This window comes from Pangasianodon hypophthalmus, chromosome 14 (assembly GCF_027358585.1).
Source record: "Pangasianodon hypophthalmus isolate fPanHyp1 chromosome 14, fPanHyp1.pri, whole genome shotgun sequence".
NCBI lineage: Eukaryota > Metazoa > Chordata > Actinopteri > Siluriformes > Pangasiidae > Pangasianodon > Pangasianodon hypophthalmus.
Window position 1 is genome coordinate 10,826,480 of NC_069723.1, and position 15,242 is coordinate 10,841,721.

At 38.0% G+C, this 15,242-nt stretch overlaps 1 protein-coding gene across 7 annotated transcripts in view; it reads left to right on the forward strand.

Annotated features, from left to right (window-relative positions):
• Window positions 1-9,768: 9,768 nt before the first annotated feature.
• The window catches only part of sez6b (seizure related 6 homolog b), a 160,164-nt gene continuing 154,690 nt past the window's right edge, over window positions 9,769-15,242 (forward strand). For 5 of the 7 annotated variants that reach the window (XM_053239505.1, XM_053239508.1, XM_053239507.1 and 2 more), the window contains exon 1: window positions 9,769-10,522. In XM_053239505.1, the coding sequence (XP_053095480.1) occupies window positions 10,432-10,522 (91 nt within the window). In that variant the 5' untranslated portion in view covers window positions 9,769-10,431. The remainder of the gene's footprint in view (window positions 10,523-15,242) is intronic. The other 2 variants (XM_053239511.1, XM_053239512.1) reach the window with 1 other exon arrangement.

A 15,242-nucleotide genomic window follows, 5' to 3' on the forward strand; every position in this document is an offset into this window, starting at 1 on the left:
TGGTGTAGAGAGGGTCAGCTGGTCATGCTCCCTGCTGTCCAGGCCTGTCATGGACAGATAAGGTGTGATCCTCCCTATTGGCACACTTCTATAAAAAAATATATATATCTACAAACATCATCTTACAGCAGATAGACAACATGATGAGCGATGTCAAACACACCTGAATGTGCGGAATAATTATGTCAATTTGTAAACTGAACTCCGTGATTAAATGCCATGATGGGTCTTTTTGTGCTCTGTTGTGTTTTGGATAATGATTTATAGCAAGGCTAAATTATTTTAATTATATTCAAATATCTGTTTTGTACTGACCCTTTATTTCTAATCCAGACCTTTTCTAACACATTTTCCCTGTAATAGACAGCTAGCTTTTGATTCTTTAGGAAATTTCTCAATTACAGTATGCAGGTATAAAATAATCCCTGTAGGATGTCATTATTTTTCTTGCTAGTTCACACGCTTCAGCCTCTACATGAAGTCTCTCACGCAATCCTGTTGGACCCACATTCCAATTAGACTCGATCTCCCACATCTTCTCGCAAGGATGCATTTCTTCTGCTTCAGACCTATGACCTCTCAGAGATATGTCAGCCTCTTTGAGATTTCTGGTAGTTGGTCAATTGTGGCATATTATTTTATGACTAAAGAGCAGAGCATTTAATTGCAAACAGGCTTTATAATCGATTAAACTGTTTAGCGTTGTTATAATTACATCCTTGAACATAAAGGTGCTGATAACACCCAGTGCTGCCCCAGAAGACAGTAAATAAAGTAAGATGGTGTTCATGTGTGGGGTTCAACATCTGCAGCCTGTGAAAGTGTTTTCCTTTAAAACACTGAGCCTCCTCACACATAAAGGTGACATGATGTATGGCAGATCTCTTAAGCTTTTTAAAGGAGCACTGCTGCGCTGTTAAGCCACGTATAAACTGCAGTGTCAGGTGTTCTCATGAATGCTGCTTTGGAATGACATCAATAAGTGTTTGTGTGAGGAAAATGATGCTGCACCGATTTTAGAGGCAATGGGATAAAAGTGCTGTCACACCACTCCGTTAATGTCTGCCTGTGTTGCTGTGATGTGAGCTTTCATCAGTGAATTGAGATGACATGAAAGCTAAAACTTTAAGCATTTCTACTTCTCTGTAGGATACAAAAAAACCCATCTGGAGCAAATGGTGCAAGTAAGCCATAAAGTCAATATTTTCACTTCAGTATTTTCACTAGCTTTGAAAAAGCAGACTTAATGGACCAAATATAAAGTTTATTAATAGTTTATTATGTGTAGGCATTTTTATTTAGTCAGTTCAAATATATCCTTATCCTAATATGACAGCAGTCTTGTACACACATTCAAGTACTAGGTGAAGATTGTGGATGTGACTCATGCAGATAAGCAGGTAAGCAACTGTCCTGTATGTTACCACCCTTACTGTACAATCCTTACTGTAATTTACTCTCAGTGGAAATACTCATTCTGCGACCATCTCAAATCTGCGATTTGAGGATAAATTCTACCTTGAGTGTTTCAACATCTTTGTATTGTACCGAAAAAATACCTGACCTGGATCATTGGTGACAAGGTGCAAGTAAATCACAAAGTCAGTATTTTCACTAGTGATTGTTTTGATGGAAAGAATGATTTTTTTTGTTGCAATGAGGGGATTTTTTTGTTTGTGGTACTAGTCCTCCCCTCAAAACAACTGCACAAACAATTACTTCTAGACACCCAAGTGTCCTTAATTGTTGAGTTTTAAATGGCTGAAACATTATAAGTGGAAGAACAGCTTTCCATTGGAAAGGTCATGCTTCAAAATATCAGCAGGCGGTCAGAATTGTTCAGTGCACTGTAAGTATCGTGACTCGTTATTTACTTGCCATTTATTTGAAGCACTTTATTCCTTATCATGTTTAAATAGGAATTCATCCTTGTCAATATTCATAATCTCCATACCGAACGTACACAATGATGTCCAACCTTGTCTGATGAGTAACTTAACCTCTGTGAATAATGATAGTGGTTTACAGGTGACTGCTCTTCAGGGTGGAATTGCAGAAAAGAGAAACATTTGACTTGGATTGTATAACAATCTTTGTCCAGAAATGTCTCCGCTCTCACAGCCTTAAGTAATTGTCCTACCCAGCTGTTAGTCTCCCACTGGACTCTTCACTGTGTAAAAACTTATGTCTGTTAGTTTTACTGGCACCAGTTTTAATGTTTTAGCTTGTTGGTGATCACACTGGGGAAATAGGATTTCCTATTTCCTAATCCTATAAAGGGAATTGTATATATTTATTTCTGAGTGTGATATAACAGAAAGCAAACTGAATATTCCAATTATAAGCAGTCTCAGAATCTGGAAAAGAGTAATTATCAGTAAGGACAAGAGACTGAAATACAAAAAGACAGTCACATTTTTTCTGCAGCACAGTGTGTTCATGATATTCTGAAAGTTTGAATTATTTTGGAGAGGAAATATGGAGAAATAGAGTGATGGTTTACAAAATCCTTTGGTGAAGAAGAGTTTTTATAATGAAGTCTGGGCAAGCTCTTTTTATTTGCAGTTATATGCCTTGGTCTTATCCGGTGCAAAATGTTTGGAGAAAAAAATATTCAATATTACCTTCTTACAAGGGAAGCACTAGAAAAAATAAGCTGTGAAAATCTTAATGTCTTCTCTTGCCCAAAATATCAGTCTCCCTAGTGAAAGAAGCAAGAAGTTTTGTGGAAAGATTTAAAAAAAAATTGAGTTTTTTTTCTGTTATTTTATTCTGTGATGTTTAAAGTAATGGTTTTTATAGCTGCTCTCCAATACGCTTTGACAGCTCCAGTGAGGAGTATGGCATGTTTTGTATTTGCTGTATCAGAATGTTACAGCTAATGGGACCCTGGATGAGCTTGTTCTTTCAGTTTTAGCAGTTTAATGATTTATAGAGATCTAGAAAGCAACAATGCTGTTTTGTCCTGCACAGAAGAAACACGGCAGTCCTGGTGAAGGTGTATATGTGTGTGTATGTTTAAGAGACTAGAGGACATCAGTATGTAGCATTTGCATGAATGTTTTCTTTAATATTAGTCTGAAGTGGCCTTAATACTATATACAGAGCCCGAAACCAGATGGAGAGAATATGAAAGTAAATAACAGTTCACTGTGTTCCCAATATGCAGGCATTTATATTTGAATAATGAAACTTATTCATTTACATAATGACTGCCACCCAGTGCACACACAGTAAACATGAGGTACAGTACAGCAATGTGTAAAATCTTTTAGCACTACTAACCATATACACTATATGGCCAAAGGTTTGTGGACACCATCACACCCATATGTGGTTCTTCCCCAAGCTGTTTCCACAAAGTCGGAAGCACACAATTGTATAGGATGTCTTTGTATGCTGTAGCATTATATTCCCCTTCACTGGAACAAGGGGCACAAACTTGTTCCACCATAACAATGCCCCTGTGCACAAAGCAAGGTCCATGAAGACATGGTTTGCTGAGGGTGAAGTGGAAGAACTCGAGCGGCCTGCACAGAGCCCTGACCTCAACCCCACTGAACACCTCTGGGATGAACTGGAACACCGACTGCACCCCAGACCTCCTTCACTGACTTCAATGCCTGACCTCATTAATGCTCTTGTGGCTAAATAAGCACAAATACCCACAGCCATGTTTAAAAATCTAGTGGAAAGCCTTCTCAGAAGAGTGGAAGTTATTTTAACAGCAAAGAGGAAATAAATTTGGAATGGGATGTTCAAAAAGCACGTAGGAATATGATGGTCAGGTGTCCTCAAACTTCTGGCCATATGGTGTAATATTATTAAGCGCCAGAGTAAAGTATTGGCATTACAATAAGGATAGTCTAAATGAAAAAAAAGGGTCACTATGAGACCTTGGTCATGGAAACTGTGTGGCACAGCTAGATGTCATGGCTGCATTTTCAGCTTGTAGCTGCTAAGGAGCAAAATAACATTATTCTAAAATCATAAAATATTTGAATATTTGCTACTCCTCTGTACAGTACCTTCCTTAGTCTAATTTAGTTCACTGAGCTTTCCCACACAAGAGTACATGCCAAATGTAGCGCTTCATCCACTCTGGATCAGCTCCATATCCGGCCAAGTGTCCTTTTCCATAATAGCCCAATACTTATCCATTTTACAGATCTGTGATGAAATTTATTTTCGCTCTGGCCCAAGTTAATAAAGAATATTGTTACATATGGCCCTAGGCTGGTGCAGATCCAAATGTAATTTTTAACATAATGCCGAAGAGGTTCAGACCTAAGACCTATTTATTTTTGTTTTTTTAGATAAAATTATGAGATTTTTCAGCATTTTTGCAAAAAGTAATTTCTAAGCAAATACCACGCTCCTTTAAAAATAAAAGTGTGTAAAGTGGAATTATATTTTTAGTGCTGTATTTAGGAGCAGACTCTCCTCCTACTTATCATCACTGTTGTAGCTGTTAGCTGAATGGTCATTAGATGAAGGTCATTAACTGAATGGTAATGTTAATGAGCTTGGTGACGGAAGATGCTCTTTACCACTATACCTCCCCAGTCTGATGCCAGATTTAACCTTCTGATGACATATCTGTTGTTGTCTTTATTGGTAGCTTGGAAGGCAAATGGGCTCATGCAGACATCCTCTGTGGACCTAATCAGAATGTTGTACACGTATCCATTCAGTGGCAGCAGTGACATTAGCTTGATCATTTTAAGTAGCGGTAAATAAAAGTGTAACGCTGAATCAATACATTGGCAATAACAGTGAATAAAAGCTTTAATTTATGAATATACACTAGGGTCTAAAAAGTCTGAGACCACTTTGAAAATCTTGTTTTTTTTCATTTAAAATTGGAAATAAACAGAAGATTTTAGAAAATTTAAATATTTAAAACAAAGAAAGTAAATGTTCAATATATTAAATATTTAATATTTAAGATTCTGCACAATTTCTAGGTCCATATTTAAATGTAAGCAAATTTATGATATTGACCGTGTTAACTGCTTTGTACAAACGGTCAGATTTTCCTCATGTTTTATCTCTAATATTGGAGCAAGTGTTCAGACAACAGAAACTCTGATATTCATGTAAATATTTCTAAGATTCTACTTTTCACTCAAGTTATTGTAAATAATATCTTTTATAATGAAAACTGTTGTATTAAATTAGAGAAGAATGGACCCCACTGTATATATTGTATATATTGTAAATAGCTTTCTCTTTCTCTTTTTTCCCTAATACAATTCTGCACATTATTTTATAGATGAGGTCCATATGCATTCAGAATCTGCTGACTGACAGAGAGTTCAGAGCTAACAGATGCTTGACCCACACTGGGTGCAAGTCCACACTGAGAATGCAACTGTCAGGACTATTTCATGACTGCCATCACCCAAACATGCTTGCTGTCAGGGTTGCATCACGAATTATTCCCCTAATGTGGTTTCTGGTCATAGACACAATTTCATTTTTGTTTCATTTTTGAAGAGCTTTATATGCTCTAACATTCTTGTGGGAGAAACTCAGCAAAGGACATTTGGATTCAGGCAAACAGGGCTGCTGTTAGGAATACCTGAGATTTTAGCTTTCATGATTTGTACATTTCTGCTTGGCAAAGCAAGTTTAGAAATTACAGTGTTTGTGTGAAACAAATGAGTTTTATGCACAAAAATGGCAGGTTCAGTGATTTCTTCCATTATTTCTCTGTTTCACCACTTTCCCCCTTGCATAAGCCCAGTGAAAAAAAAAAAAAAACACAGAAATGCCACGAGACAATTATTCTTTGGGACAGATGTCGCCATGGTGCACAGCTTTCTGTTGTTCCCGAGTTAAATGATTTCTGCTTGCCCTTGCATTTATCTGTAGCCGGGCACCTGGAGAGACCACCTTGCAAATCTCTAACTGGTGTGGGAGAACAGGCCTGTGGGGCCATGGTCACATCTGGTCAATGTGCAGATTAAGTGGAATAGAGAGATGGGGGGAAACAAGTCAGACATTCTACACTGGACCAAACACTGCAGAATTGGGTGTAATGGACTGTCTCATGGATATGACATAGAAATAAGCTGTTAAGTAAATGTGGTGGTGGTTTTAGTAGAGTAATGGAGGGCATAGAACCTTTTGGGTAAAATTGTATTATTAATTTTGTCTTTGCATTCAGCTGATACATAACTTTTCAGAGATAAAGGTCATGTAACATGATCTGTGTGATGTGATTGACTTTAGCGTCTGCAGCTGTGTTAAATGAGATTCAGTAAATGTAGTGCTACGGAGTATTCTGCATGCAGAGCATCACATGTTACCTAGTAAAGAAAACAAGAGAATTCAGTTCAATTGGTCTTTTATCAATTTTATATGGAAATGCCTGAAATACTAAACATATTGAAATAAATGTATGTGCAGTGTGAAAAGCTGACTGGCCCCTTTAAATGAGTGATTATATAACCAAATATTATATTAGATTAGGAAAAGCTGTAGCAATCAGCTCTACTTGCCATAACCCAGAGGAAACAGCCTCATCCATAATATACATTGTTACGCTCTGTAGAACATGACCTAAATTACAGTATATTGCGCCTGTGTTTGCTCGGTATTCCTTTTCATTTCTTTGCCAAATGACCAGGCAGGGAGAAGTGCCTAATTGTACAGTGGTGGTGATCTACTCTGGCACAAAGAAGACATGCATTCTGGGTTGAGGGTCTTTAAGCAGCTCAGCAAAGTCTCTGACTTTTATTAAGACAAATAAGCAGGGAATTGGAAATGTATGGTCAAACTCTGAAAGAGCACTCTCCTCCTCATTTTGAAATAAGGTGATAGGGAGACAAAGAGAGAGGGGAAACCTGTGTCTTTAATGTCTTTCATCATAGATTACTCACACTTTGAATTTGTTTAAAGAGCACTTGATCATAGAGTGCATGTCTAGCTGAACAAGAACTGGTGCCTCGCCTTGATGAGACTTGATTGAATATGCCTAGACCTGATGAGAGTTGAGAATATATTTAATATTGCTGAGAGAGAGGTAGTGCCTTGGCTATTTGATGTAATGTACAAGAGTGTAGTGGCAAGATCTGAAATACAGATTTCATTACAGCTGATTGGTGAGTGCATTACTCACTCCCTCTCTCTAGGTGATGAAAGTGTGAAGGAATCGGTGCTATTTTGTTTTGCGCTATGACAGCCTTCTTCTAACAGCATACTATGCAACATGCTATAGGATGAAGAGGACTGTATCTGTGCTATATGATATATATGAGAGTACGATACAAGGCTGTATGACTTGTGTACAGATATTTGTGGAATAAAAGCTGCAGATATCTTTTTTTCCATTCTGTGTTTGGTGTGCATTACAGTTAATCATAGCTTCCAACAGAACTAGAATGCTTTTTGGATACTTTGTGCTTTAAACCCATTTGGAGTAAACAAGCATATTGCTGTTTGCTTAAGAGGTATTGAGAGTAATCATGGGCAATCATGCTAATTCATCAGGTTAGAACACAACCTACCCTTCTTAAGTCTCAAATCTTAAACTTGAATGTTTAAAGTGTTTGCTCTAATCTAAAGGACAGAAAAGAGCAGCAGAATCAATAGCGTAACCAGTGCTTGAGAAATAGGTAGGTATTCACTGAGGTAATTTGAACACATAAATATATCAGTTCAAATACTACCCTCACCAAATGGCCTTCAACTCATGTGGTAGTTCTTATAATTTAATCAAAACTATTGGTCGTGTTTAGCACTGTATCCTAGTATCATTCCTCGGTTTTGCACCTTTATGGGGAAACATTACTGTGTGTGCCAATTCAATGCCCTTCATTCACAACATTTGATTGTGCCTACCCATAGATTTACTTATAACCTTTAAATCTCTTAATGACAGATTTAATTTTATTTACACAGGAAAATAACCTTTTAAAGATAAGACTGAAGTACTGCAATTCAGTTTTCTAAGCTATCTTTCTCTCTTCTTTATGTGGGTCTGAGTAATTCTGGATTTTGATACCAGTGTAGCCTACTTATCCTAGAGAGCTGATGCAGTCCCGGAGGCACATTCGCTATTACTGCCTCAATGAGCAGAGAGTTCAGTCTGCCCTACAGCGGAGTAAGCCAGGCTTTACCTGCAAACATGTACATTCACACACACACACACACACACATACACACACACACACACACATCGCGCACAAATACCCAAAAATGTGTGTGCTCTTTATTGAGCTGAACCAAAGCTGGTATGAGTAGGTTTAGGGTTACTAAGGACTGATTTTTTTTTTTTCTTTTTAGTGAATATCTTATTCATTGGTAATATTTATTCAGTCAACAAAAGGTCTGTTGAGCTCTGAATAGTAATTTTTTTTTAAATAATTGAATTGAATTATTGAATTTAATATTATTTCCTCATAAGTTTAGTTTAATTTCCTCAAACAAGTTTAAAGTGAAATATGGTGGTAGTGGGTGTGTGTACATAAAAGATGATAGCATATTTAGCCTATATGTGCTAAGATTTGTGTAAAGCATTCATAAATATCAGTTTCTACATTATTTCTTCAAAGCTTTCCATCTAGTCTCATGTATAGTGCATGAGGGTTGCTCTGTCAGACCCTTTAGCTGTATGCAGAGTGCAAATACTGACTATTTATGAGAGAATCACTGCATCACTAATTTTATGTGAGGCATCTTTTCTGATCCAAGGCTCAGAGAAATACAAAACATGACATTTCATCAGATTCATGACAAACTGTTTCAATAGCCTAGTTCTACCGATGTGATGGTGGCTGAGCTGAATAGAGCAGGCGTGTCGTACCCATTCAAACTGAGGCGACATGTCCCCTCACATTGTGCTCTGCAGGTCAGTTGATTGCAATTTAATTTAATCAATTGTAATCTAAATTCATTAGCAATGGGACAATGGCAGAGATGTGGCACAGGGTGATAGCTGACACCCTGATAGCTGATAGCTGCCCCTGAAATAAGCCTTGCCACCTCAACCCAGACCACAAAACACTCTCTAAGAGATCTATTGCTTCTATGCAGTGCTTGCAGAGTTAATTACATTTAACTCATATTGATTTAAATTACTTTTAAAGCTTGGTATTTTGACCAAGTATTAGGAGCTATAGAGGAACTATGAGGCCAACTAATGTTTTTATTTTTTGTTCTTTTTTTTTTTTTTTTTTTTTTTGCAAATCAAGTATTCTGCAAATGCAACTTTGTCCTATATAATAGGCTAATCAGGTCACCCCTAATTGTGCTTTTTCTCATATCAGATTCACCAAAAATTTAATTTGTCATTTTCCACGTTCAGTAGAGAAAATGAGCCAAGCACGTAAAGATTCATGTTGAAAGAACACAATGGATAAATATGGATTTAAATGTGCTATAATAAAGTGCTGTCTGGGGACCCCAGGGGTCAGTGAAGCACAGCTAGGGGTACGGGAAAAAACAACAACAACAACAACAAAAAAAAAACCCAGACAAATGAACAAACAAAAAAACAAACAAACAAAAAAAACATGTAAGCCTAAGTAATGTCAGTTTGCCCTTAATGACAGTGGAAAGTTCAGGAATAAATAGCTCTATGGCTCTAATAAATTACCAATTTTTAAAAACATATTTCAATAATGCCTAATATTATATAACTCTGTCCCGAGAGCATCCATGGAATTTATTTTATAGTTACATATAAAGTGGTACCTTTGCTGTAAAAATCTGAGAAAACCCCTGAAACAGCCTACTGAACCATGAACTCCGCGCATGCGCAGTTGGCACCTCTAAAATTGCCTCGCGTAATATTGTAGGCTACGAAACAATATGGTGAAATTCCAGGTCATTGTCTGTCTCTGAAGTCGCGCAGGGTGCTAAATAATATTTAAAAAGGCTCAGGGACCTCTCAGACAGTCCAGTAGGTAGTAGGCGTAGTCACATGCAGTAGGGTTTGTAGCTTTGCTAATGTAAAACCAGGCTATTTGGATGTAATATACTTGTGAACGCCGTGACGCACGCGGAGACCCTGGGCGCTGAGCGCGTGCAGTGTGCGCAGTACTGGAGGCGCGTAAACGAGGGCACTGTTACATTATGTACGGTATGAAGTTGGCGCGCAGCTGAAGCCGTTCCGCTTCCTAACGCTAGGAGCCCAAACGGCGGCGGCGCTCAGCCTCAAAGCGACCAAAGCGGCTTAGCGAGCGCACACGTTTCCTCATCCCCTGCTCCTTCTACTTTTATTATAGTTAAGAGATCCGAGCAGATTAGAGCTCAGGCGCAGAGATCGGAGGTCCCACTGCGAGGGCGCGCGTGCGTGTGTTTGTGTGCGCGCGTGTCTGTGCGCGTGTGGGTTTTTTTTCTTTGGAAGATCAGCGCCTATTTATTTGAGCAAAGTGTTTTAACACGAGGACGCATCGCTCCGTCAAAAAAGGAGAGCAAAGCATGAAGCCAGCATCAGCAGCAGCAGCAGCAGCATTTCACAGCTCGAAGATGCTCTTCTTGATCACGGTAGTGATGATCGCACCGGGAAAAGGTAAGACATTAAAAATGCCATCATTCAGGAGCGCAGGTGTTACCTGATATCTGTCCTGTCAGGACCCGAGGAGCACATGAAGGGTTTCCATGTGATACTGAGCGTTTGCTTTCTCTCTGTGCTTTTATATGCAATGACATGCCAGGACAGAACAAGGGGGTATTAACACACACATGTACATATGATGAGGAAAAGATCAGGAGAGAAGAATATGAAACACACACACACACACGCACACGCATACACATGCACACACAACCCTGTGCAGCTCTGAATTTTATAGTCATGTCATTATGGTTTCTAGATTGTGGTGAGTGCATGTGTGTCATGTTTGCTGGATCTTCATAGCCTATAAGTCACAGTTGTAACAGGTTCTTGGGAGTACTGCTGTGTTCTGGTCTCAGAAGTTTTGCCAACATCTTTTCATGGAAATGATAATCCAAGGAGATTCTGATCTCTAACAGGCTTTGGCAGCTCCCATATCCAGGATGTAAGATTTGAAACATTAATTACTCAGCATAAATTAGGTCACTAGGTTGACCTTAATAATATTTTATCAAGTTTCAGTCCACGGATCGTTCTGATTTCAGCAGTGATGGTTTTCATCTGCTAACAAAAATATTTAACTGACTGTATTATTCATTGTTATTATACTGTATTATTGCTAATGTATACAAAATCATTATACATATTTAAAATGTAAATATTGGTATATATATATATATATATATATATATATATATATATATATATATATACGCTGCAAATTATAATATACTAACTTATTGATTATGTCTCATATATATATATATATATATATATATATATATATATACATGCATACACACACAAAAAAGGTTTTTTTTTTCTCCCTGCATCTCTGTACCAATTTCTCCTTGGTTTCTTTTATGTGATAATGAGCCAGTGTGTACCATTTAGTATACATAATTGTGAATAGATTATTTAATTATATTAATGCGCAAGATTTGTGGAGCCATAAATGTCCAGTATTTAACATAGTTAATTAACGTAGAATGATGTTTTATTGTGAATATAACAATAATTTACACTGCAAGAATGCATATTGTCTATTTTGAAGGCTCTTCCTACAGCATCAAACTAAAAATCATACATACTGAGCAAAACATTGCATGTACTTGTGTTTAAAAGAAAAATATACAAACCTTTATCATAAGAGAAAGTTCTTTGGTAAGGTTATTCGATTTGTTAAGGGATATAGTTTGCTCACTTGGTCTGTTCCTCTAAGTAAACTTGCCCAGAGCAACCTTAAGGCTTAGAACTTACGACTTAAGGTTGCTTAAACATGATCAGTCGTGACATTGGCATATGTGTGAAGTGAAGCAAAAGTAGCTGGATAACCCATGTATGATATTTTCCACTGATCAGTCACCTTCTTTGCGGTGCGCAGTGGCTTCAGGCACTCTACCTCCCTCTTACCTTGAAAAGTACTCCAACTAATGCACCATCAATCCTTACCTTACAGTGAGAGGCAGCTAAAAGCAGGTCCCACCTAACACAAATGAATGACACTGGGATAACATCATAATTCTAAAACAGCAGGGAAAGGTCAATAGGGTGTTTTTCTAGGATCCAATGTACATATGGTGCAAGAAGTGACACAGGTTTAAGAATGGAGTACGTAACATACACTGAGTACCTGACTATCGGAGGCTCTTATCTCTTCCGGAAGTGAGTAAATCCACAGCAGTTCCAGTCAAGCTCTCCCCAGGGTTTTGCTATGATTATGGGAGTGTCAGAGGAGGTTGACACATCACTTCCCGCTGGTGCTGGGCAGATCCTTCCTCTGATGCCGACCGTTCCTATTGAGAGCAACTCTGCAGAGGTTAAGTTATTAGCCCAAGCACCAGGTGGTGCCCTGGTCACATCAACCTCGATCAGCCCTCTTGGCTGCCCTGTCTGTCAGTTCTTTCATTCCACCATCAATTCATCAATGCCTTTGTCTCCTTTGGTGCAAGAGGTTATGCCAGGCTTAAGGTGTGGAACAGCTTCCTCTTTCCACCCTACAAGACACCTTGTATGCTAAGAGCCTGTGAGTTCATAACCATGATTCAAACAGAGATTAATAAGTGAGGCACTGTGCTTCATGGCCTCCCTTTCTGACCACTTACAATCCTAAGTGACATCTACACTCTCCTGTATAATTACATGTATGGAATGAAGGTGTAAACACTCCTTCTTTCATAGAAATAGGGTGAAACCAGTAGAAAATAATACTTGCCTTCAGTGGACTGCAAACACCTTGTATCTCTGCAAATAGAACTTAAAATAAATAGAACAGAACTTTTCTCTATTTTGGTCTTATCAACACTAATCACACATATTCATTAAAGGGGACTTTCAGCCCCATGGTACTGTACTAGATGTCCTTCCCTGTTTTTGCCTGGATACTGTGGATGATAATGTCTTAAATGCTTTCAAATCCATTGAGAGTTCCCTTGTGGATAATCTCTGAAGATGTCTCAGTGATCAAGTACTCTGCCAGACATCAGGAGACTACATTAAGGAGAAAGAAAGGTGCACAGAGTCACAGGGGAGAGGTGAGCTAGACACATTTTGTTTGCCTGATTGAACATTTTGTTGCGTTTTAAATAGATATTGGCTGAGGGTTGATAAAACCTTGATGATACCCAGGATCTAATTATACAGCGCATTTTAAAAGCTCCTCTGTACTTTCTTCAGTCTAGCCTGCATATTTGCGCTTGACCTGGTTATGCCACAGCCTGTATTTTCTTCCAATTATTTAGGATGTTATAGTCTCATGTGGCTGTACACACACACACACACACACAGACACACACACACGCACTGTAAATTGAAGATTATAATGAAATGTGGTAGAAATCATGGGTCAGGGTGCAGGGTATGTGCCCCCTATTCCCCTTCTATAAGTCAGCAACCTCAATCCTCTAAATCACAAGTATAGCACAGTATAATGTTCTGCAATTCAGTTTATAGCACAGTGCTGCTGAATTCTGGAATCTGCTGATACATTTTCTATAACAGCAACTCTGAGTGCTGGCTACAAGGTTTCTATTAATGCGCTCCTTCTAATACATGATCATTTCTATAGTAATAATATACACAGGTTCTTATATGGTGGACCTACCACATAAATGGATTAAAAAAACATGTAATCACTATTGTGGTGAGATTTTTGGTAAGGATTTTATTTCCGCATTTTTGAAATGGGGCCCCCAGTGTCAGTGCTATGAAACAGTCAGAGGTAAAGCTGTCAATGTATGTTTTCTGACACATTTACATTTAAGTTTATGCTTTATAAACAACTGTTAATTGCTGGAACAGGAACTAACTAACTTACTACAGGAACTAACTTCCCACAAATTCCACAACATTAAATGTAAGTATAAATGGATAGAAAGTATGGTGTGATAATCACTAATAAATAAATAATTATTAGAGTTGGTAAATTGCCGTAGTATAAGAGGAATTAAACACTATGTGATGTGCTGTTATTGGATAATAATCAACTTAAGGGTTGTGATAGAAACTTTGCCTTGCGTTGGGCTGCATCCGACCACCCCATTGTTGATTATTTTCCTTTAACAGCACACCCTGTCTTGTTTTATACCTTACTTAGTATAATCCATTTTCTTAATATGATTTCAATGTATTTGATTGAGCCAGTTCTTAAGAAAGTCATTTTGGTTCATGGTTAGATTATGTAAATTTAAGACTTTACAGGGCAACCAATGCACTAGTATTACAAAGCTAATGAGAATTTATAATCTCAATTAAATTTGTCAATTCAATTTTATTTTATGATAAGTACATATTGTATGTTCTGTGTGAAGACATTTTGAGTGTTTGTCTCTATTTCTTATAGAATGCCTTTGCCCCAGACATCAAGATTGTATTCTCATTGGGAATATAAGTGCTTTTAAGTGAATCAGGGCTCTAGATCCAATTAATGCTCATCACGACAGAGGCCATGTGAAAGATGACACACTCACTCTATTTTTTTCGCCCCTCTGACTATCCTTTCTGTCTGGCTGTCTGCTTCAGAGGAAAAGCAATTTGCTCTTGATGATGTCATGCAATCAGCACTGGAGGAAAATACAGGGATTTGCTGATTTATTTGTAGCTGTATTCATTGGGTCATTTATAAGGTACACCTACCATATAGATGATCTTTACGATTTATAATTACTGTCTGTGACCCATCTGTTGCTATGCACAATGCCAGCTGAGAACGATCCACCGCCCAAATAATATCTCGTGAGTGGGGGTCCATCAGTGAAAAGAGACTGCACTTGTACCAGCAGCACACAAACTACTGTGTCAGTGTCACTGCTGTGCAGAGAATAGTTTACTGCTCAATTTTATGTGGTCAGTGGTGGTCCTATGGTAGTCCTTAGCAACAGACAGGCTATGCTTGTTCACCCCCAAAGTGCATTTATAATGTAGGTGGGTCAGTGAATGCAGGTTCAAAAAAGTTGTACCCAATAAAAAGGCAACTAAGTTTAGCCATGGTAAAACATGGGGGCAGTCTTTTCTAATATAACTCTGTGATCACAAATTCTTATCATATAATTTGCAGTGATTGAAAATGCATGTCTTTTTCTGTATTCCAGCAGGCTAATCAAGGACTATTCAGAGCATGTATACCCTACTAATTGTTTTGAACAGCCTCTTTTCCAACTGGCTCATTTTGAAATGA